We start from the raw sequence: 23,487 nt of genomic DNA, 5'->3' as shown, positions 1-23,487 counted from the left end.
AGGGGAAGACACACACTAAACACACAGGGGAAGACACAGACTAAACACACAGAGGAAGACACAGACTAAACACACAGAGGAAGACACAGACTAAACACACAGGGGAAGACACAGACTAAACACACAGGGGAAGACAGACTAAACACACAGAGGAAGACAGACTAAACACACAGAGGAAGACAGACTAAACACACAGAGGAAGACACAGACTAAACACACAGGGGAAGACAGACTAAACACACAGAGAAAGACACAGACTAAACACACAGAGGAAGACACAGACTAAACACACAAGGGAAGACAGACTAAACACACATAGGAAGACACACACTAAACACACAGAGGAAGACACAGACTAAACACACAGACGAAGACACAGACTAAACACACAGGGGAAGACACAGACTAAACACACAGAGGAACACACACAGACTAAACACACATAGGAAGACACACACTAAACACACAGAGGAAGACACACACTAAATACACACAGCCACAGCGTAACATAACAGCATTACAATGTAACGTGCAACAATATTGCGTAACAATGTAACACGTAACAATGTAACGCACAACAATGTAACGCCCTAACCCCAATGTAACGCACAACAATGTAACGCACAACAATGTAACGCGTAACATTGTAACACGTAACATTGTAACACGTAACATTGTAACACGTAACATTGTAACATATAACATTGTAACACGTAACACTCGTAAAAGGTGTAATGTTTGAAACATGAATATAAATGATGGTAATCGAGCCCTCCCTCGCCTTCGTTAATAGGAGGGTTCATCCTCTTGGGAGCAGGAACATGATCAGAATATTTCACCACGTAATTCACTGTTCTGACAGCTGCATGTGACGCATCTGCATATCCAGGAACTACAAAGGTTGAGAGACACAGAAAATAACCATAATAATTGTTTTGTTGTTTTCCAGTGAGCGCCCCTAATTTCCCTGATTTACATATCGCTGTCAATCACACCCAATGGAATCCAATCAGAAAGCAGGCGGCGACGGCCTGGCCGGGACGCAGAAGGAGGCGGCCCTGCGGGCGCTGATGCAACGCACCGGCTACCAGCTGCAGCAGGTGGGAACTCTTTGTGAAGCAGCATGACACGGCGGGGGTCATTTGCTTCCTTCCTCATGCATGAAGGTGCTTTCTAATAAACAGGATGTGTGGAATGTCCATAAACCAAATAAAGAAGATTCTTCTGTGCAGATGTTGGTTTAGTCCAGTGGTTCTCAAAGTTTGAAAACCGTTGGTTTAGGGGACGAAACAACTGGTTCCTGATTCCACGTGACCCGTGGTTCTCAACATGGACTTCTATTTTCATTTCTGGAACCGTCACTGTTGTTGTTCCCTGTTTCAGGAGAACGGCCAGCGGCGGTACGGCGGCCCACCGCCCGGCTGGGACGGCCCGCCGCCAGAGAGGGGCAGCGAGATCTTCGTGGGGAAACTGCCGAGAGATCTGTTTGAAGACGAGCTGGTTCCGCTGTGTGAGAAGGTGATGAGCGTTTCTCCGTCGGAGGGTGTGGTTTAAATCAGCCGGTCTCACAGCTTTCTTCCCGTCTCCAGTACGGCACCATCTACGAGGTGAGGATGATGATGGACTTCAGCGGGAATAACAGAGGATACGCCTTCGTCACCTTCGGCACCAAACAGGAGGCCAAAGCCGCCATGAAGCAGCTCAATAACTACGAGATCAGGTCAGGATTTGTTTTCTAGCACCCACACGTCTCTGGACTCAACGCATCCCATCAGTGGAGACTTCACCTTCTCCTTAAAAAAAACACCCTATTTTTAGGCCCTTTTCCCTCGAAAATGTCATCCCCAAACTAAAAAGGGTGTATCTCTGCAACCACTATTTGAATAATGTTGGTGTTATGATAAAAGATACACATGTGAGATTGTGTTCAGATGTATAAATATCAGTCTATATGTTACTGGTTAAGAGTAAATGAAGAAGACACACAGAGAAAAACATGAAAAGGTTTCAGGTCCGCCTATAAATAAATCACTTTCAGGATGATTATTTCTTTGAAATGATGCAGCTGTAAGGTCCAACTCTAACCCAAATCATAACTCAATATGTGAACATTCTCTAACCCAAATCATAACTCAATATGTGAACATTCTCTAACCCAAATCATAACTCAATATGTGAACATTCTCTAACCCAAATCATAACTCAATATGTGAACATTCTCTAACCCAAATCATAACAATATGTGAACATTCTCTAACCCAAATCATAACTCAATATGTGAACATTCTCTAACCCAAATCATAACTCACTATGTGAACATTCTCTCTGCAAAGGTTGACTTTAATAAAGTGAAGCAGAACAAAGTTACAGAGGGTTTAGAACAGAGAACATTCAGGTAAGCCAATGGGGGTTTCTTAAAGTCTCCAAAGAGCTTTAACTAGCATCACTGCAGTAGCGTAGATCAGCAACACTCCACCTCAATATGTTCTCCTCAAATCCTCTGATCCAAAGACACCCGTCCTGAGGCAACCACTCGGCTGACTGAATGTGCACAGGAACCCGTTCTATGTCGTCCGACTCTTGTGCTCCTCTTCCATCCTTTTAGAAACGGTCGCCTCCTCGGAGTTTGCGCCAGCGTCGACAACTGCCGCCTGTTCGTGGGCGGGATTCCCAAAACCAAGAAGCGCGAAGAGATCCTGTCCGAGATGAGGAAGGTCACCGACGGGGTGGTGGACGTCATCGTGTACCCCAGCGCCGCCGACAAGTCCAAGAACCGAGGCTTCGCCTTTGTCGAGTACGAGAGCCACCGGGCAGCCGCCATGGCCCGCCGCAAGCTGCTGCCAGGTAGAACCCACACCGTCTGGTTTAGGGCCTGTACTGGTGATACAGGTAGAACCCACACCGTCTGGTTTAGGGCCTGTACTGGTGATACAGGTAGAACCCACACCGTCTGGTTTAGGGCCTGTACTGGTGATACAGGTAGAACCCACACCGTCTGGTTTAGGGCCTGTACTGGTGATATAGGTAGAACCCACACCGTCTGGTTTAGGGCCTGTACTGGTGATACAGGTAGAACCCACACCGTCCTGTAATGATATAGGTAGAACCCACACCGTCCTGTAATGATATAGGTAGAACCCACACCATCTAGTATCGATACGCTTTAGAACAGCGAGGGGGACTTGTCAGGACCCCCCGGCTTTGAAAGCACCTGCCTGAGGAGAAAAGGCTTTTAAATAGCTTCTTTAAACTTGTTTTTAAAGACCGGCTTTTATGTGACGTAATTTTTTTATGGTCCGCTCTGTTGAGCTTCCTGGTGGTTTCATCCGTTCGTAGAAGAAGTCTCCTGCTGCCTTCAGGGTGTTTGTTCCCTGAAGCGCTTCAAGGACAAACTCGTTGTGAAACGCTGATCAAGAGCAACGCCTCGTGATAAGATAGACACTCAGGAAGAGGAGCTGCGAGTCATGTCGGGTCACATGTCCGGCTGTCAGGTGGAGACAACACATGTAATAGAAACGGGTTCAACACTATAAGTACATAACTTCTGCAGAATACACTTTGTTCCTCTTTGTACCTGTGTTTTCAGAGTAAAACGTGCAGTTGAAAAATATTATGTTTGGCAAATTACTTTAAAAGTTCATTTCCAATGGAGACATCAAGAAAATGCAATAAAACAAGATAAATTATTTTTAAAATTCAAAAGTCAGAAGAGTAAAAGTTGATCAGTACGATGAAGTGCTTTTGTGAAATGTGTTTAATCCAGAATAGTTTGTCCTCAGTGAAGTTGAATGAACTATGAATCTACCTTATCAATGGTGGTTATTATTGTTGCTGAAGGTCCATATTGATTTCATGGAGTCAGCACCACTGAAATATTGCTGATTCAAAATGAAACCTACCGTCTCGCCTCTCAAGGTCGTATTCAGCTCTGGGGTCACGCCATCGCCGTGGACTGGGCGGAGCCTGAGGTGGAGGTTGACGAGGACACCATGGCGTCCGTCAAGATCCTGTACGTCAGGAACCTGATGCTGCAGACCACCGAGGAGACCATCGAGAAGGAGTTCAGCAGCCTCCGACCAGGTACCACGGGACGCGGCACGAGCAAATCTCAGACGTCGGCGCGTCCTTGAACGCACCGACCGGGTTGGAAAAACTTTAGGACCTTATTTTTTCATTAGATTTGTGCAGCCTTCGGTTTATTTAACGGAGCACAGGAAGTTATCTGAAACGACAGTCAGAACTTGACCTTGAAGGCGTTGTGTTGCAGGCGCAGTGGAGCGGGTGAAGAAGATCAGAGACTACGCCTTCGTCCATTTCGCTCAGAGAGAGGACGCCGTCAACGCCATGAACGCCCTCAACGGAAAGGTCAGGAGCCGTTTACTTGTGGCGTGGTATTAATGCTTCGACTGAAGTAGAGGCTCTGAATACAGTACTTGGTCCTCCTCCCTCCAGCTGGTGGACGGCTCCCCTATCGAGGTGACCTTGGCCAAGCCCGTGGACAAGGACAGTTACGTCCGTTACACTCGAGGGACGGGCGGACGAGGAGGTTCTCTGCTGCAGACCGACTACTCCGCCTACACTCTGGGACAGGTAGGACCCTGAACGCACCACACCGGCGCCTCCAACCCCAGGTCCACGTGAGTCCTGTAGGAGTCCTGCTCCATGTTGGGGCTCGAAGAGACAGGAAGAGGAAGACCTCACCTGTACTTTCATTATGAAGGTTGAAGGAGGAGGGGGCGGAGTCAAACAAGGCAGCTGTTTGACTTATTTTAATTGCTTCCTCCTCACAATTTTATAACTGTTTATAACTGTAAATAACTGCTAAAACTGTTCAAAACTGTTTTAAACTGTTTATTAACTTGTATTACTGTTAATAACTGTTTGTAACTATTGACAACCATTTAAAACGTCTTCAAGCGGCTGAAAACTGTCACATACAAAGTCTGGTTTCAGACTGTCTTCAGGCTCGGACCCGTTGACTCGTTGGCCTGATGAAGGTGACGATGACGTGGAGCCGATCCCTCAGGTCAGCGTTGAGATGTTTCTGCTCGTCTTCCTCCAGGTGTACGACCCCACGGCGGCGTACCTGGGCCCGCCGGTGTTCTACGCCCCGCAGGCCTACGCCGCCATACCGGGTCAGTTCCGCTTCCCGCCGGCCAAAGCTCACATTGGAGGTCGAGGTCTGATCCGGACGCCGTCTGTCAGAGGTGAGGACTCATGTGAGCTCTGGTGATAAAGGGGGCCGCTATTAAATCTAAAACTATTTAAATTAAGCACAAAAAACTACTTTTTGAGATATATTTTTCCAGAATTTTTTAAGGTTTGACATTATAAACTTCCTTCTCATGAAATCAAACTCAAAGTCTGTTTTTTTAAGTGATGCAAAAAAAGTGGAAGTCATTGTTGTTTATTTTTATTATTCAGATAAAAAGAAACGTTTCTCCATCAAATAGATTTCTGAAGGTTCTGGTTTCTCTTTGAAATCAAGAACAACTTTTTCTTAAATTACTGTGAATTTTCATTAAAACCGTTATTATTGTAAACTGTAAATTACATTCAGAGGGAAACGTAATTCTACCGAATTACTTTTGTGTTTGACGCATCACAAAGAAGTTTCTAATGGAAGTCCATGAAGGGACGAGGGTCCAGGGGACAAACACAGGACTTCCAGCCAGGAGGCAGCCGTCTACTTCCATAACTGAAATAATGTAATCAACTTATTTGAAGCCAAACTGAGATGTTTTACTCAACATAAACAAGTATTTGCGTTGTGGTTTTTGTTGTTGTTGTTGTGTGTTTACAAAATGTAAAACTGTTTAAAAAACATTTTAGGGAACAGTAACTAATACGGTCGGAGCTTTTCCTGCCAATCAATTCATCTGTAATCTGATTCTCTGGATTTGTTTCGTCCAACTGAACGGCATCGAATCAAGAATGAAATATAAAGAAATAAGACTGTTTGTTTGTCTGAATATTAATGAATATTGATGAATATTGTCTCTACGATCCACTGAATCAGAAGAACTTTACAATGTTGATCAACATGAAATCAGAAGGCACCATTCAGTTGAACATTGGTCTCTGAGTCCTCAGCGAGCCAAAGAAGCACGACGAATGTTCTGTTATCATGATTGTCTGATTCTTCTTCCCGGTTGATTTCCGGTCGATTTGATTGATTTCACTGCCTTCTCGATCTCCTGTAGACATTTACATGACTGTACCTGTAGGGGCTGCGGGGGTGCGGGGGCTGGGCGGGCGGGGATACCTGGCCTACGCCGCCGGGGTCGGAGCCGTGGGCGGCGGCAGCGCCTCCTACGGCCTGAAGGCGGACAAGCAGGCGGAGGACAAGCTGTACGACCTGCTGCCGGGCATGGAGCTCACCCCCATGAACCCTGCCGCCATGAGCCTGAAGGCCGCCGGCATCAAACCTGCACCACAGGTAACGGAACACACCGGAGAACCAGGACATCTCTGCAGGACCGGCTGTCTTCAACGTCCGCCTCGTTTCTGCAGTTTGTCCACCATGACATTGTTAAAACACTTGTTACCTGGGTGGTATAAACTATACAGACTGTGTTTCATCATTCAGGTAACATCTACTGATCATTTTTCATGCAGGATGCTCTGAATGGTTAGGTTAGGGTTAGGGTTGAAGGAGGAATGGTTGAAGGTGGAATGGTTGACGGAGGAATGGTTGAAGGTGGAATTGTTAAAGAAGGACTGGCTGAATGAGGACTGGCTGAATGAGGACTGGCTGAATGAGGACTGGCTGAAGGAGGAATGGTTGAAGTTGGGATGGAGGAATGGTTGGAGGAGGAATGGTTGGAGGAGGAATGGTTGGAGGAGGAATGGTTGGAGGAGGAATGGTTGAAGTAGGGATGGAAGAATGGTTGGAGGAGGAATGGTTGGAGGAGGAATGGTTGGAGGAGGAATGGTTGAAGGAGGAATGGTTGGAGGAGGAATGGTTGAAGGAGGAATGGTTGGAGGAGGAATGGTTGGAGGAGGAATGGTTGAAGTTGGGATGGAGGAATGGTTGGAGGAGGAATCGTTGGAGGAGGAATGGTTGAATGAGGAATGGTTGGAGGAGGAATGGTTGAAGTTGGGATGGAGGAATGGTTGGAGGAGGAATGGTTGAAGTTGGGATGGAGGAATGGTTGGAGGAGGAATGGTTGAAGGAGGAATGGTTGGAGGAGGAATCGTTGGAGGAGGAATGGTTGGAGGAGGAATGGTTGGAGGAGGAATGGTTGAAGTTGGGATGGAGGAATGGTTGGAGGAGGAATGGTTGAAGGAGGAATGATTAAAGGATGAATGGTTGACGCTCATGAGGAGCAGGTCTTCTGAAGTTCTCCCCTTTAGCACGAGACCACTGGACAGTAGCTAGCTAGTTTAAAAAGAGGAAAGGTACTTTCTTTGGAAGTTGTTCCAATGGCTTTGAGGAAGTGAATCTTTGGAAGGTTTCAGTGAAGGCGGCGAGCCATCTTCAGTCAGTGTGTTTGTAGAAGTCACTACTTCCTACTTCTGAAAGGACCAACCTGATTCTACCATGATTATTTACACCAGTCTGTCTGTCTGTCTGTCTGTCTGTAGGTTCTGGAGGAGTTGTGTCAGAAGAATAACTGGGGTCAGCCCGTCTATCAGCTCCACTCTGCCATCAGTCCGGACCAGAGACAACTCTACCTCTACAAGATCACCATACCAGCTCTGGCTACCCAATACCCAACTGTGTAAGAATACCACTACTAGTACTACTAGTATTACTAATACTACCACTACTACCATAACTACTACTATTGCTACTACTATTACCAGCTCTACTGCTACAACTACCACTTAAATCAAATAAAGGAACACAGTTATTCCGTATAAACGACTGTTTCTCTCTGCAGACATCCCTTCACGCCTGCTAAGCTGTGTGCAGCCATAGAAGAAGCTAAACTGCATGCGGCCGATCACACCCTGCAGACGCTCGGCCTGCAGACGGAGAGCGCCGCTGACGCCGGCTGTGCTGCTGCCGTGGCCTCGGTAGCCTTCCCAGGTATGTAAAGGTCCGTACCCAAAGCCAACTAACTCTCCACCTAACAAACCACTAACACACATCATGCAGGAGCAGGTTTACATACGAGTGGTTCAAACAGCACGGTTAGCTCCTGCTCTACAGCGCTCTAGTGGGGTAATATGGTACTATGAACTCTCTAGTGGGGTAATATGGTACTATGAACTCTCTAGTGGGGTAATATGGTACTATGAACTCTCTAGTGGGGTAATATGGTACTATGAACTCTCTAGTGGGGCAATATGGTACTATGAGTTCTCTAGTGGGGTAATATGGTACTATGAACTCTCTAGTGGGGTAATATGGTACGATAAACTCTCTAGTGGGGTAATATGGTACTATGAGCTCTCTAGTGGGGTAATATGGTACTATGAGTTCTCTAGTGGGGTAATATGGTACTATGAGTTCTCTAGTGGGGTAATATGGTACTATGAGTTCTCTAGTGGGGTAATATGGTACTATGAGCTCTCTAGTGGGGTAATATGGTACTATGAGTTCTCTAGTGGGGTAATATGGTACTATAAGCTCTCTAGTGGGGTAATATGAGCTACTTCTTCTCCTGCTTACATAACTTCAGTGTGACTCATATTATACTACTACTACTACTACTACTTCCTCCGAGTATGCTATTAATACTACTATATTATATTACTACTTCCACTACTTCTGTACACAGTAGTACTACTGGCTCCTACTTTGGCCCATACTACGACTACTACTAATTCTACTGCTATTCTACTGCTTCTCCTCTGATCAGAGTTCAGTTAGAACATCTACTAAACTACAGAACCTCTGTTGTTCAGAGGATCTTTGTATTGATGCTGGTCCGGTCTTTCTCTCCAGGTTACGCTCTGGCGAGCCCGGCAGCGGCGGCGGCGGTGGCGTCCCAGCTGAAGCAGGCGGTGTCTCTGGGTCAGGACCTGGCGGCCTACACCACCTACGAGGGCTACCCGGCCTTCGCCGTGGCGACGCGCCACACCGACGGATATGGCGTTTTCTAAAAAGGAAGAAGATCTCTAAACGCTAAACTGCTTTATTCTCCAAACGGCCATTTTAAAACCAGTTCAACGTCTTCAGAACCGGACCGGACTCGTTTCGCGTCACCGGAACTCGAACCAAAGCAGAATAGCGGGAACGCGCCTTCATGACTAAATCAACCCTCAACGCCGTTTTTGGGACTCGTCGGTCGCCCAGAAACTAATTCCTCAGCCGTTTAATCTTTTTTTTTCTTTCTTCGTATTGTCCGTCTCTGAATCGTGCGATCGTACCTTTCTGGGATCGATTAAGTAGCCGGCAGGCGGCCGGTGATTGGCTGTCGGTCAGAACTCTTTGTTTTGATCAGCTCGTGTTTTTGGGGTGTTTTTTTGTTGTTGTTTGCATGTATACAGTATTCATGAACTCAAATAGATTTAGTTCTGTGACACTTTGTTGTACCCCGAGTTGTTTTCTCCAAGATAACTGGGATTTGTAGTTCTTTTTAATGTCTTTCAACTGCACTCTACCTTTTGACCATTTCAGCGTTTTTTTTCCTGTCTGTAAATTGTTCAGAGATACGATTTAAAAACGGAAACCCTGTTTTAGTCCCTGAGGCATTCTGGGCTTTGTAGTTCTACAAACTGTGAATACGTCGTTTTCAGATCCCGGTATCGGGAGCTTGTCTCCAGGTGACGGTCTCATCGTTTCTCGAGGACTTTGAACGAAACTAGTGAATTATAATTAAAAGGAACTTTGGAACTTAACCTCAACAAGAACATCAGTTTCAGGTTCTTCGGGACGTTTCTCTTGTTTCAGTATTTTCACATTGCGTGTCAGCTGTGACCCTGAAACCCAAACCAGAACATACGACCTTCAGATTATCTCCAGTGATCGATGCCAATGTTATTCAAATGATCTCTTTCCGCAACGCTTCTTAGGAGACGTGTTTTTTTCATGCATTTTATGGACGAAAGTCAACAACACGAGCGATCAAAACGCCCGAGGTCAGGGCGACACCATCGTAGATAAATAAATAAACCGACGTTGGGACGCCAACAGCCTCCTTCGTGAAACGAGTTCTTCTGACTTCTGCTGGACGAAGTCAAACCATCGGGACTTTGGAGCAGGAGACCGGCGTTCGTGTCCGACGTCTCTCTGAACAGGAAGTTCCTCCGAACCCTCGTTGGAGAAGCGATCGTGGTTACGCGTCATCATCAGCTTTTATTCCCAATAGTTCCCTCGCTCCGTCTTTCTGGGTCCGCGTTTCCTTCCTTCGTTTGTTTCTTTACGAGTTTCTTTGAGTTTTTACGCCGCGTGCCGACATCCGAGCTGCAGAGTCAGTATTAAAGTGTGTGAAGCACTTAGAACTTATTTTTATACCAGGACTTAATATCCAGACGCTATTGTGTACAGCTGTTGTGCATTCTCTCTGTGAAGGTGAATCAGCACCAATCTGTGATCAGCAGAGGGAATTGTGGGTATTCTAGCGGGGTTTCATGTCATGAAAGGGAACTGCTTTGATGAACTGTGATGTTTAATGATCTGTAATCCGACAGAAATAAAGAGACTAACAGCAATCTGGAGCAGCAGCGGATCATTTCACTACATTTTATATGTTTTACATGAACATTTACATCCTCACACCAGACAGAAATATTAGAATACACCATTTTATAATAGTTGAAAATAACATTTATGCTGAATGTGATAACAAAGTGGGCGTGTCTTCAACGTGTCGGCGAACCAACGTTTCATAGAGAAGAACGAAACTGATGTAGTGCCTTTCCTCTGCTGCCATCTAGTGGTGAAGTCAGTTACAACCAACTGGAAATGTGAAACAAATACATTTTGGACAGACCATGAAGTATTTTGTATGTTCCATCTTTATTATGTTCATCTTCAACTCGCATACAAAAACACAAAACAGTTACGTACAAAATAAAAGTGTTCAACACATTTCACAACAATAAATAAAAGAGTGGAATGTTACAGCAGTTGGAGACTTTAGTGCAGAATTCATATTCTCATTTTATTTGACTTTGATAAAAATGTTGACTTGAGCGATAAAAGCAAAACGGGCTAAAACTTGTCAAATGTACAGTAAAGTTAGAATAATAAACAAAAAACTAACTATGGACAAAAAATTTTTTCCCAAAAAAAAGTCTGAAGAGAGGAGATGCAGAGCGGCTCCTCGTCTTACACAACGGCCTCCTCTGGCGTCTCCTTTGAAGTCTCCTCAGTCTTCGTCGTCGTCTCCGTCTCCTCCTCCTCCTCCATCTCAGTCTTAGTCGCCTCCTCCTCCTCTTCCTCTTCCTCCTCTGGCTCCTCCCCCTCCAGCATCTCCTTTGAAGTCTTCTCCTCTTCCTCTTCCTCCTCTCCCGGCTCCTCCTCCTCCTCCGGCGTCCCATGGGCCCTGAAGCGGTACAGGCAGGTGTACTCCTGGTGGCCCCAGTTGGACAACACCTGGACCTCGATGACCTGGAAGGCCTCGTGGTTCTCCTCCTAGAAACAGACAGAGTATTCGGACTTCTCTCCTTGCAAGTTAAACACATTTAATTAACTCTTCACGGTACAGATGAACCACGTCGTCTCCTGGACCCCCCCTACGCGGTAGTCTCCTGGACCCCCCCCTACGCGGTAGTCTCCTGGAACCCCCCCTACACGGTAGTCTCCTGGACCCCCCCACCCCCCACGCGGTAGTCTCCTGGACCCTGGACCGCCCCCCCCCCCCCTACGCGGTAGTCTCCTGGAACCCCCCTACGCGGTAGTCTCCTGGACCCCCCTACGCGGTAGTCTCCTGGAACCCCCCCTACGCGGTAGTCTCCTGGACCCCCCTACGCGGTAGTCTCCTGGACCCCCCTACGCGGTAGTCTCCTGGACCCTGGACCTCCCCCCCCCCCCCCTACGCGGTAGTCTCCTGGACCCCCCCCCTACGCGGTAGTCTCCTGGACCCTGGACCGCCCCCCTACGCGGTAGTCTCCTGGACCCCCCCCTACACGGTAGTCTCCTGGACCCTGGACCGCCCCCCCCCCCTACGCGGTAGTCTCCTGGAACCCCCCCTACGCGGTAGTCTCCTGGACCGCCCCCCCCCCTACGCGGTAGTCTCCTGGAACCCCCCCTACGCGGTAGTCTCCTGGACCCCCCCCTACACGGTAGTCTCCTGGACCCCCCTTACGCGGTAGTCTCCTGGACCCTGGACCGCCCCCCCCCCCCCCCCCTACGCGGTAGTCTCCTGGACCCCCCTTACGCGGTAGTCTCCTGGACCCCCCCGCTACGCGGTAGTCTCCTGGACCCTGGACCCTGGACCGCCCCCCCCCCTACGCGGTAGTCTCCTGGACCCTGGACCGCCCCCCCCCTACGCGGTAGTCTCCTGGACCCCCCTTACGCGGTAGTCTCTTGGACCCCCCCCGCTACGCGGTAGTCTCCTGGACCCCCCCGCTACGCGGTAGTCTCCTGGACCCCCCCGCTACGCGGTAGTCTCCTGGACCCTGGACCGCCCCCCCCCCTACGCGGTAGTCTCCTGGACCCCCCCTACGCGGTAGTCTTCTGGACCCCCCTTACGCGGTAGTCTCCTGGACCCCCCCCCCTACGCGGTAGTCTCCTGGACCCCCCCCCCTACGCGGTAGTCTCCTGGACCCTGGACCGCCCCCCCCCCCTACGCGGTAGTCTCCTGGACCCTGGACCCTGGACCCTGGACCGCCCCCCCCCCTACGCGGTAGTCTCCTGGACCCCCCCTACGCGGTAGTCTCCTGGACCCCTACTCACGGTGACCCTGAAGGTCTGCAGAGCCTCTCCGGCCTCGTCGTAGGTGAATGAGCCCAGCAGCTTCCCTCCCTGCTGGTCCTCGTCCACCAGACCCTGAAGGCAACAACAACAGAAGTAAACACCCAGATGTCCGACAGTCAGTGAAGCAGCCTCCGTGTCTCTCTCTCACGTGGACGGTGAAGTCTCTGGGCGCGCTGCTCAGGCCGCCTCTAGAGGGCGCCAGCGCTTTGGGGAGGTGCTCCAGGGAGAAGGAGGAGGGCCGGATCCTGGCGGAGAGCCGGATCACCAGGAAGCCGGCGGAGCCTCTGAAGGCCCAGCAGTTCCCTGGATGGACGTCCGGCTGCAGGTCAGAGGTCAAGAGTCATATATGTATTAGTACTTCAATGTCATATACGCATGTATTAGTACAGGTACTACCTGGATCACGGCCCGGGGCGACTGGGAGAAGTACCAGAGAGGAACTCCGAACAGGCTGTAGAGCGCCACCTTGGCCTGGTGGGTCTGCGAGCAGCGAGTGTTCAGGACGCTGCCCCCTGCAGGGCGGCAGAGGAAACGCGTCAGGGAGAGAGAGGCGCTTTGACGCCTAGAAACTAAAACCTTTGATTTCAATCCGACCTCCAGACTCCAGAGCGAAGTCCGCCAGGCCGATCCGGTCCTGAGAGAACAGCCGCAGAGCGTTGCTCACGATGTCCCGGACGTCCTGCGAGAGACGGAGTCAGTGAACTCAACGTGAGGAGGTAGAGAAACACGTTCTCATGATGCGTTCAGGTGTAATCTAGTAAAATGTAGTGTTGGTGATCAACTAGAATGAATCCTCACCTCCTGCGTCACGGCGGCCTCAGTGGCGTGCAGAACCTCCCTGACCTTCTGCTCCTCTTCCTCCCTGACCTTCTGCTCCTCTTCCTCCCCCCTGCGGTGCTGGTCCATGCTGAGGTTCTGCAGGATCTTGAGCTCCAGAGAGGCCAGCGCCCCCTGCAGGTCGGCGCTGCTGACGCACCGCAGAGACAGCTGCTGAAGGAGGGACTCTGGGGCCCCGCCCCCTTCTCCGGAGGCCCCGCCCCCCGCCGTCAGCTGGTTTCCGTAGACCAGAACCCGGACCTCCTCGCGGACCTGAGCGGCGACCAGCAGGCGGTTATTGTGAAAAATAAGTTTAGGTAAGCAACAGAGTGGCGTCTCCTCACCGTCGACTGGATTCCGTCCAGAACGCCGGACAGTCCCTGAACGTCTCGCCTCACGTCCTCCATAGCCGCTGCCAGCCGAGCGACCTCCGCCAGCAAGGCATCATGGGACGGAGGGTCCACGGCGCCTCTACAGGAAGTTACATCATCGTCACGTCAAACACAACTACAGATGACTACAGTGAAGAAGAGGAGGAGGAGGATGAAGGTTACCCGACAGCATCTGGAAGTGTGGAAGGAGAGACGGTCGAAGCGGCTTCTCGTCTCCACGAAGCCTCCTGGAAAACAACCACAAAATACCAGCGCTGCTGTAGCCGAGGGGCCTCAAACGAGACCCAGAGGGGGCCTCAAACGAGACCCAGAGGGGGCCTCAAACGGGCCCCAGAGGGGGCCTCAAACGAGCCGCAGAGGGGCCTCAAACGAGACCCAGAGGGGGCCTCAAACGAGACCCAGAGGGGCCTCAAACGAGCCCCAGAGGGGGCCTCAAACGAGACCCAGAGGGGGCCTCAAACGAGACCCAGAGGGGGCCTCAAACGAGCCTGGGACTCAAACACGACTAAGAAGACCTGACCAAAAGGGGCCCTAAACTACCTGTACCTGGGTTCTGGGTTACCTGGGTTCTACGGTACCTAGCTTCTATTGTACCTGAGTTCTACCGTACCTGGGTTCTACCGTACCTGGGGTTCTGGGTTCTACGGTACCTAGCTTCTACCGTACCTGGGTTCTACCGTACCTGGGTTCTACCGTACCTGGGGTTCTGGGTTCTACGGTACCTGGGTTCTACGGTACCTGGGTTCTGGGTTCTACGGTACCTGGGTTCTACCGTACCTGGGTTCTGGCTGCCAGTGCTTGCAGCTGCAGCTCCAGTTGATCCAGACGAGACGTTTGACTTTGCTGCTGCAGAGAAAAGATTAAAAACAATGAGATTATAATAAAAGAACAATTAGATCGTCATCTATGGTACCTTTGTACCCCGTACTACATCTCAGAGGTACTTATGGTACTTTTTACTGTACTACCTGTCTCCTGTTCAGTGTGTTACTAGTAGTTTTACTGCAGTAAAGGACTACTTCCTCCACCTCTGCCGATATTCCCGTCTCAGAGTCCAGTACCTTCTCCGTCTGCCAACTGTCCTCGCCAGGTCCTCCGCTGAGCTGCAGGTCCAGCTGGTCCCTGGTCCAGGGCTCCTCTCTGTGGTTCTGATCCGAGACCAGCTGCTGGTCCCTGGTCCAGGGCTCCTCTCTGTGGTTCTGATCCGAGACCAGCTGCTGGAGGTCGGCGTAGAGCTGCAGAACCTCCGTGTGTCTCTGCTCCGCCCGCTGACCTCCGGCCTCCACGTGCTGCCACAGCGCCGCCTGACTCTCCTCCAGGCGGCCGAGCCGGAGCTGCGCCTCCTCCTGAGGAGGAGTCAGTACCTCCTCTCCTGCAGCTGGAGGCGGGCCGTCGGGCCTCGACTCCCCGGCGCCCCCTGCTGGCCGGCTCCGGAAGGACAGGAAACCGGAGACCAGCGTCCCCGTCTCTGAGACGTCCATAGCTGGACCGAACCAACACAGGCCTGAAGGAGACGAGCCATCACCATCAGAGGTAGAACTACACAATGCAGAGCCGGGGCAGCTGCGTAATATTCAGATCTATAAGGAGTAAGACGTACTGAAGAGGAGGAGCAGCAGAGGAAGGAGGACCAGGAGGAGCCGTAGAGGAACCCTGCAGGAGAAACCACCCGTTTATAAACGCTTCAGGTTGTGTGTGAGAATCAACAAGCAAACCAACAGGTGTAGGGTTACGTACCCAGTCAGGAGGAAGCTGGAGGTCATGTGACGCCATCGTTTGTCGAGCCACCTGAACACGGCACCTGCGCGCGCGCACACACACACACACACACACACACACACACACACACACACACACACACACACACACACACACACACACACACACACACAATTAAAGAAGACTAGACGATCATGTGACATGAAGTCAGAAGAGAAAGGAAACAAGCTCAGTTTCTTTAACCTGAGGTGTCAAAGCTAACTGGGAATATTGATCAAACGTTGAGGGAAAAAGATTAATTTCCGGACTTTCATGTCATTAATAAATCTTTAACATGCTGATCAGCAACCAGGAAACAAACATGACCGACTCAGCAGAGAGAGAGAGAAAGAGCGCCGACTACAAACATGCTGCCTGGAGGAGGAAGAGGAGGAGGAAGAGGAGGGCATCAACAAACAAACATGGCGGCTGGAGCGTCCGGCGCTCAGAAGCTGAAAACATTTTCCTGGTCGGAGGCCAAACTGCTGAAGCTGCAGTTTGAGTCAGAAGACTGAGACACGAAGAGGAGGAGGAGGAGGAAGAGGAGGACGAGGAAGAGCTGAAGCTCATGTTGGACAGAACAAATAAAAGTTATAAACATCTAGAACCGTCGGCCCGGTTCTTTGACCTGTGAAACCAGCAGCGCTCCACAGACAGGAAGCCAGTGAGGAGGAGGATGAGGAAGAGGGCTTCTCCTGACATCCGTCACCTGTAGGCGGCAGCAGTGAGGCAACGCAGACGTTAAAAATCAGGAGAGTCACTGCCTTCATTCATGAATCAGGATCAATAAAGAGAACCTGGTCCCTAGAGACTCACACAGAGATCCTTCAGGGTGCTGGTCCCTCTGGTCCCTGGTGGGCCCCTTCAGGTCCCTCTGGTCCCTGGTGGGCCCCTTCAGGTCCCTCTGGTCCCTGGTGGGCCCCTTCAGGTCCATGACTCCACAGAGACCGGGTCGAGCTGCAACAGAGACGACAGCAGTCAGCAGACTGACGCCTCGGTGGAGGCGGGGCATTTGCATTTCGCCATGGCAATAACCAAAGTGAGGGGCTGGGACCTGAAGGCAGGTGAGACAGGTGAGACGGGAAGCACAAGCGAACCGGTTCCTCGGCGCTCAGGTCCCAATGTCCCCCTGTACCCTCAGGACTCTGATCTCCTCTAGAGATGAGAGGCGTCAGGCTTGATGGTGTGAATATGAATACATAACATATTGTGTATTTATTTTATATTTCACTGATTTGAACGTCTTCCTCACGAGATGAGAAGTAATTTTAAATTATCTATTTACTGGTTGTCAAAACTAAATGTTTGATGAATGTAAATAAATATTATGAATATAATCTCTGCTCATTCCTCTGACTTCATGTGTTTATGTGCAAACATTCCTGGCAATAAACGGTTTCTGATTTATGTTCTTTAATCCATAATGTTGTAGAGTAAAGGTATTCTATCATGCCTCTCTGTTTACGGCCCCATGCTTCCATGGTAACTGCGTGTTTAACGTCACATTGCTATGAACTGTGGGTAAATCCCTGAGGCTGACTTACTTAGGAAGTTCTAGTGTTCCTCTAGGACGATCAACTGGTCATTGAGGAGGTTCTAGTGTTCCTTTAGGACGATCTACTGGTCATTGAGGAAGTTCTAGTGTTCCTTTAGGACGATCTACTGCTCATTGAGGTGGTTCTAATAATCCTGTAGGAGGTTCTAGTGTTCCTTTAGGACGATCTACTGGTCATTGAGGAGGTTCTAATGATCCTGTAGGAGGTTCTAGTGCTCCTTTAGGACGATCTACTGGTCATTGAGGTGGTTCTAATGATCCTGTAGGAGGTTCTAGTGTTCCTTTAGGACGATCTACTGCTCATTGAGGTGGTTCTAATAATCCTGTAGGAGGTTCTAGTGTTCCTTTAGGACGATCTACTGGTCATTGAGGAGGTTCTAATGATCCTGTAGGAGGTTCTAGTGCTCCTTTAGGACGATCTACTGGTCATTGAGGTGGTTCTAATGATCCTGTAGGAGGTTCTAGTGCTCCTTTAGGACGATCTACTGGTCATTGAGGTGGTTCTAATGATCCTGTAGGAGGTTCTAGTGTTCCTTTAGGACGATCTACTGGTCATTGAGGAGGTTCTAATGATCCTGTAGGAGGTTCTAGTGTTCCTTTAGGACGATCTACTGGTCATTGAGGAGGTTCTAATGATCCTGTAGGAGGTTCTAGTGTTCCTTTAGGACGATCTACTGGTCATTGAGGAGGTTCTAATGATCCTGTAGGAGGTTCTAGTGCTCCTTTAGGACGATCTACTGGTCATTGAGGTGGTTCTAATGATCCTGTAGGAGGTTCTAGTGTTCCTTTAGGACGATCTACTGGTCATTGAGGTGGTTCTAATGATCCTGTAGGAGGTTCTAGTGTTCCTTTAGGACGATCTACTGGTCATTGAGGAGGTTCTAATGATCCTGTAGGAGGTTCTAGTGTTCCTTTAGGATGATCTACTGGTCATTGAGGTGGTTCTAATGATCCTGTAGGAGGTTCTAGTGTTCCTTTAGGACGATCTACTGGTCATTGAGGTGGTTCTAATGATCCTGTAGGAGGTTCTAGTGTTCCTTTAGGACGATCTACTGGTCATTGAGGAGGTTCTAATGATCCTGAAGGAGGTTCTAGTGTTCCTTTAGGACGATCTACTGGTCATTGAGGTGGTTCTAATGATCCTGTAGGAGGTTCTAGTGTTCCTTTAGGACGATCTACTGGTCATTGAGGAGGTTCTAATGATCCTGTAAGAGGTTCTAGTGTTCCTTTAGGACGATCTACTGGTCATTGAGGTGGTTCTAATGATCCTGTAGGAGGTTCTAGTGTTCCTTTAGGACGATCTACTGGTCATTGAGGTGGTTCTAATGATCCTGTAGGAGGTTCTAGTGTTCCTTTAGGACGATCTACTGGTCATTGAGGTGGTTCTAAGGATCCTGTAGGAAGTTCTAGTGTTCCTTTAGGACGATGTACTGGTCATTGAGGTGGTTCTAATGATCCTGTAGGAGGTTCTAGTGTTCCTTTAGGACGATCTACTGGTCATTGAGGACGATCTACTGGTCATTGAGGAGGTTCTAGTGTTCCTTTAGGACGATCTACTGGTCATTGAGGAAGTTCTAGTGTTCCTTTAGGACGATCTACTGGTCATTGAGGAAGTTCTAATGCTACTTTAGGACAATCTACTGGTCATTGAGGAAGTTCTAGTGCTCCTTTAGGACGATCTACTGGTCATTGAGGAAGTTCTAGTGCTCCTTTAGGACGATCTACTGGTCATTGAGGAAGTTCTAGTGCTCCTTTAGGACGATCTACTGGTCATTGAGGAGGTTCTAGTGTTCCTTTAGGACGATCTACTGGTCATTGAGGTGGTTCTAATGATCCTGTAGGAGGTTCTAGTGTTCCTTTAGGACGATCTACTGGTCATTGAGGAAGTTCTAGTGCTCCTTTAGGACGATCTACTGGTCATTGAGGAAGTTCTAGTGCTCCTTTAGGACGATCTACTGGTCATTGAGGAAGTTCTAGTGCTCCTTTAGGACGATCTACTGGTCATTGAGGAAGTTCTAGTGCTCCTTTAGGACGATCTACTGGTCATTGAGGAGGTTCTATGGCTCCTGCAGGAAGTTCTAGTGTTCCTTTAGGACGATCTACTGGTCATTGAGGAGGTTCTATGGCTCCTGTAGGAAGTTCTAGTGTTCCTTTAGGACGATCTACTGGTCATTGATGAGGTTCTAAGGCTCCTGTAGGAAGTTCTAGTGCTCCTAAAAGAAGGGTTTTAGGGGTCCTCTGTGTGGTTCTAGTGGAGAACTTTATAAGTCTGTAAAAGAAGCAAGAACACCTGGAACAGGAAGTGAGTGAGGAGAAGGTGACATTAATAAGAAAGCCAGGTAAATAGATGTCAGGTGAAGTCTGGACAGTGTCAGGTAGGAACCAGAGAGGACAGGTACGACCCCACACCTGGTAGACGCCAGTACCTCCATGTCTGTTCTCCGTCTGCGTGTTGGCCTGTGAGCAGAGCTCTCGACACACCTGCCAGGTGTGTGTCAGCACACGCACACATCCGGCTGCAGCTCTCCTGACCCACAGCGGGAACCACAGAACACCTGGAAGAGAGTCACAGGCCAATGAGGGTCCAGAGGACGGCCCCCACCTCCCCTCTGGCTCCGCCCTCACCTGTCCCATCACCTGCCCTCACCCTTCCTCTGGCTCCGCCCTGACCTGTCCCATCACCTGCCCTCACCCATCCTCTGGCGCCGCCCTCACCCATCCTCTGGCTCCACCCTCACCTGACCTTACCCGTCCTCTGGCTCCGCCCTCACCTGTCCCATCACCTGACCTCACCCGTCCTCTGGCTCCGCCCTCACCTGTCCCATCACCTGACCTCACCCGTCCTCTGGCTCTGCCCTCACCCATCCTCTGGCTCTGCCCTCACCCATCCTCTGGCTCTGCCCTCACCTGTCCATCACCTGACCTCACCCATCCTCTGGCTCCGCCCTCACCCATCCTCTGGCTCCGCCCTCACCTGTCCCATCACCTGACCTCACCCGTCCTCTGGCTCTGCCCTCACCCATCCTCTGGCTCCGCCCTCACCTGTCCCATCACCTGACCTCACCCGTCCTCTGGCTCCGCCCTCACCCATCCTCTGGCTCCGCCCTCACCCATCCTCTGGCTCCGCCCTCACCTGTCTTGCTGCGGAGGCCCCGGTCTCGGCAGTAGACGGTGGAGGTCCCGGTCTCAGAGGAGCGGTACTGATGCTTCAGGGCGTCTGGAACCAGAACGCTCTGGTCCACTAGGGCGGTGCTCTCTGGAACGATCAATCAATCAATCAATCAGACTGATTAATTAATTTCATATCAACCTTTGAAATAAGAGAAGTATTTATTATTCATTAAGAAGGTAAATTGACCTTTGGGATCGACGTCTGCGTCCAAACCTGCAACAGGAAACAGACTTCACTTGCATGTCCCTCCAAAATAAAAGACCTTCTCACTGAGGCCTGTCTGTGTGAGGGAGGAGCAAACGAGGAGGGAGGAGCAGCAGAAGAGGAGGAGTCAAAGAAGAGGGAGGAGCAGCAGAAGAGGAGGGAGGAGCAAAAGAGGGAGGAGTCACAGAGAGAGCAGCAGAAGAGGAGGAGTTAAAGAGGAGGGAGGAGCAAAAGACTTAAGACTTTTCTCTTTGATAGCGCTTATAGTTATGGCTGGCTCAGGTTTGCCCTGGTTAGCCCCTAGATATGCTGCTCTAGGCCTAGACTGCTGGTGGACATCTTAGGATACACTGAGCTCCTCCTTTCCTTCTCTTCACCTCTTCATTCTCTCCTTCTGGATAAATGATTGTCTCTTCAATGCACATTACTAACTCTACTTTCTTTTTCCATGGATTCGTGGCTGCCTGGATCATGGACCATGCATACTACTCATTATATGAATAGTTTCTGTCATATTCATGTAATGTGCTGTAACTCTGTTACGTTGTTCATTCTGGTCACATGACATCTGTTGCGTCTGTCCATCCGGGGAGAGGGATCCTCCTCTGTTGCTCTCCCTCAGGTTTCTTCCCCTTTTTTTCCCTGTGAAAGGGTTTTTACTATCTTTATTGGGGGAGTTTTTCCTGATCCGATGTGAGGTCCCGGGACAGGATGTTATGTTACAGATTGTAAAGCCCTCAGAGGCAAACTTGTATTTGTGATGTTGGGCTATACAAAATAAACTGAATTGAATTGAAAAAAGAGGAGGAGTCAAAGAGGAAGCAGCAGAAGAGGAGCAGCAGCAGAAGAGGAGGAGTTACAGAGGAGGGAGGAATCACAGAGGAGGTAGGAGTAAAAGAGGAGGAGTCACAGAGAGCAGCAGAAGGAGTCAAAGAGGAGCAGAAGGAGAGGCGTCAAAGAGGAAGGAGCAGAAGAGGAAGCAGCAGAAGAGGACGAGTCAAAGAGGAGCAGCAGAAGAGGAGTCAAAAAGGAGGAGTCAAAGAGGAGCAGCAGAGGAGGAGGAGTTAAAGAGGAAGAGTCAAAGAGGAGCAGCAGAAGAGGAGGAGTCAAAGAGGAGCAGCAGAAGAGGAGTCAAAAAGGAGGAGTCAAAGAGGAGCAGCAGAAGAGGAGCAGCAGCAGAAGAGGAGTCAAAAAGGAGGAGTCAAAGAGGAGCAGCAGAGTAGGAGGAGTTAAAGAGGAGGAGTCAAAGAGGAGCAGCAGAAGAGGAGTCAAAAAGGAGGAGTCAAAGAGGAGCAGCAGAGGAGGAGGAGTTAAAGAGGAGGAGTCAAAGAGGAGCAGCAGAAGAGGAGGAGTCAAAGAGGAGCAGCAGAAGAGGAGTCAAAAAGGAGGAGTCAAAGAGGAGCAGCAGAGGAGGAGCAGCAGAAGAGGAGGAGTCAAAGAGGAAGCAGCAGCAGAAGAGGAGGAGTCAACGAGGAGCAGCAGAGGAGGAGGAGTCAAAGAAGAGCAGCAGAGGAGGAGGAGTCAAAGAAGAGCAGCAGAGGAGGAGGAGCAGTCAAAGAGGAGGAGTCTACCCCAGAAGCTGCCCACCAGCGTGGACTCCTGCACCGAGGACTCGTCCAGCAGGGAGGACAGCAGGGAGGCGTCGGAGGCCACGCTGCTGCTGCCGAGGCCGCCTCCTCCTTCAGGCCGAGGCCGGCTCGGGCCAGACTCCTTCACGGGAGAGCTGAGGGGCTGAGAGGAGGCGCAGGAGGAGGAGAGGAGGTGCCGAGAGTGACGAGGCTTCAACGACCTGCAGGAGGAGGAGAGGATATGAGGAGCAGAGAGAAGAGGAGGATATGAGGAGGAGGACATGAGGAGCAGGAGGAGGAAGAGGGGAGAGAGAGAGAGAGAGAGAGAGAGAGAGAGAGAGAGAGAGAGAGAGAGAGAGAGAGAGGAGTCTTGAGCTGAACTCACCTGTTGCTCCTCCAGCTGGCTCCTCCCACACTGAAGGAGGCGCTGCTGTGAGGAAGACTACGGTCCAGAAGGCCTTCATCCAGCCGCAGGCTGTGTCTGGACATGATCTCTGTGAGGAAGAGGAGGTCAGGAAAGTCTTTAAATTGTAATATTTTGAAACTGTTGCAATCCTAAAATACAATCTCATTTAAAAAGGAAAAGAGATTTAATATAATCTCTTTTCTTTTTAAATATGAGATTGTATCTGATATATTTATATATATAAAAAAATCTGTTTTATAGAGACGTTCAAAAATAGTAGTCCCAACCCATTATTTATTTTTCTGTAAATTTGTCTACATGCATTTGTTTATTTTCTGTATTTATTACTTATTTAGTGTTATTGTTTATTTAGTGTTATTATTTATTTTGTGTATTTATTGTTTACTTTGTGTATTTATTGTTTACTGCAGCAGCGGAAAGCTAAAAGGTTGTGACGTCAGAGACTCAGCTCACCAGGAAGTGACGGGTCTTTAAAACCCTTTCAAAATAAAAAACCAAGCGACTCATTTACGATGTATTGATTATTCAGCGTAGAGATTACAACACGATTAAGTTGTTTAAGTAAAAGTATTGATCAGTAAAGGTTGTACTTCTACATCTGTGTCTGGTTAGTTAATATTACTGCACTGCAGTAAAAAGTACTATGTTCAAATACATGGAAATACAAGTACCTCGATATTACTTAATGTCACTTATTATTAAATCAAACTTGTGTATTAATATTTTAAGTTTCTCTCCATTTGTAATTCATAATCAACCATTAAATAAACAAACAAAACTG

At 49.4% G+C, this 23,487-nt stretch overlaps 2 protein-coding genes across 3 annotated transcripts; one reads left to right on the top strand and one right to left on the bottom strand.

Moving 5' to 3' along the window:
- Window positions 1–998: 998 nt before the first annotated feature.
- Window positions 999–9,054, top strand: a1cf (apobec1 complementation factor; the record flags this gene model as incomplete). Of its 2 annotated transcripts, none has more annotated exons than XM_079214122.1 (12): window positions 999–1,100; window positions 1,384–1,518; window positions 1,590–1,720; window positions 2,606–2,844; window positions 3,916–4,080; window positions 4,268–4,365; window positions 4,453–4,590; window positions 5,063–5,207; window positions 6,228–6,439; window positions 7,588–7,724; window positions 7,887–8,035; window positions 8,897–9,054. In XM_079214122.1, the coding sequence occupies 12 exons, from the start codon at window positions 999–1,001 to the stop codon at window positions 9,052–9,054; spliced, it is 1,809 nt and encodes a 602-aa protein (XP_079070248.1). The 2 variants fall into 2 exon arrangements, with proteins under 2 accessions (XP_079070248.1, XP_079070247.1); XM_079214121.1 differs by having other exon boundaries at window positions 6,204–6,439.
- Window positions 9,055–10,242: 1,188 nt separating this feature from the next.
- On the bottom strand, window positions 10,243–22,768 carry LOC306754062 (uncharacterized protein; the record flags this gene model as incomplete). Its single annotated transcript, XM_079237970.1, has 16 exons — window positions 10,243–10,357; window positions 11,367–11,530; window positions 12,794–12,886; window positions 12,963–13,133; window positions 13,211–13,326; window positions 13,409–13,493; window positions 13,613–13,903; window positions 13,975–14,101; window positions 14,185–14,249; window positions 14,800–14,868; window positions 15,084–15,526; window positions 16,597–16,834; window positions 19,745–19,890; window positions 20,469–20,591; window positions 22,283–22,500; window positions 22,665–22,768. 16 exons carry the CDS (start codon window positions 22,766–22,768, stop codon window positions 10,243–10,245), a joined length of 2,568 nt encoding a protein of 855 aa, XP_079094096.1.
- Between the last annotated feature and the right edge of the window lie 719 nt (window positions 22,769–23,487).

Source organism: Taurulus bubalis (assembly GCF_910589615.1).
Source record: "Taurulus bubalis genome assembly, chromosome: 2".
NCBI classification, from domain to species: domain Eukaryota; kingdom Metazoa; phylum Chordata; class Actinopteri; order Perciformes; family Cottidae; genus Taurulus; species Taurulus bubalis.
This window is presented reverse-complemented; position numbering and strand designations above follow the sequence as displayed.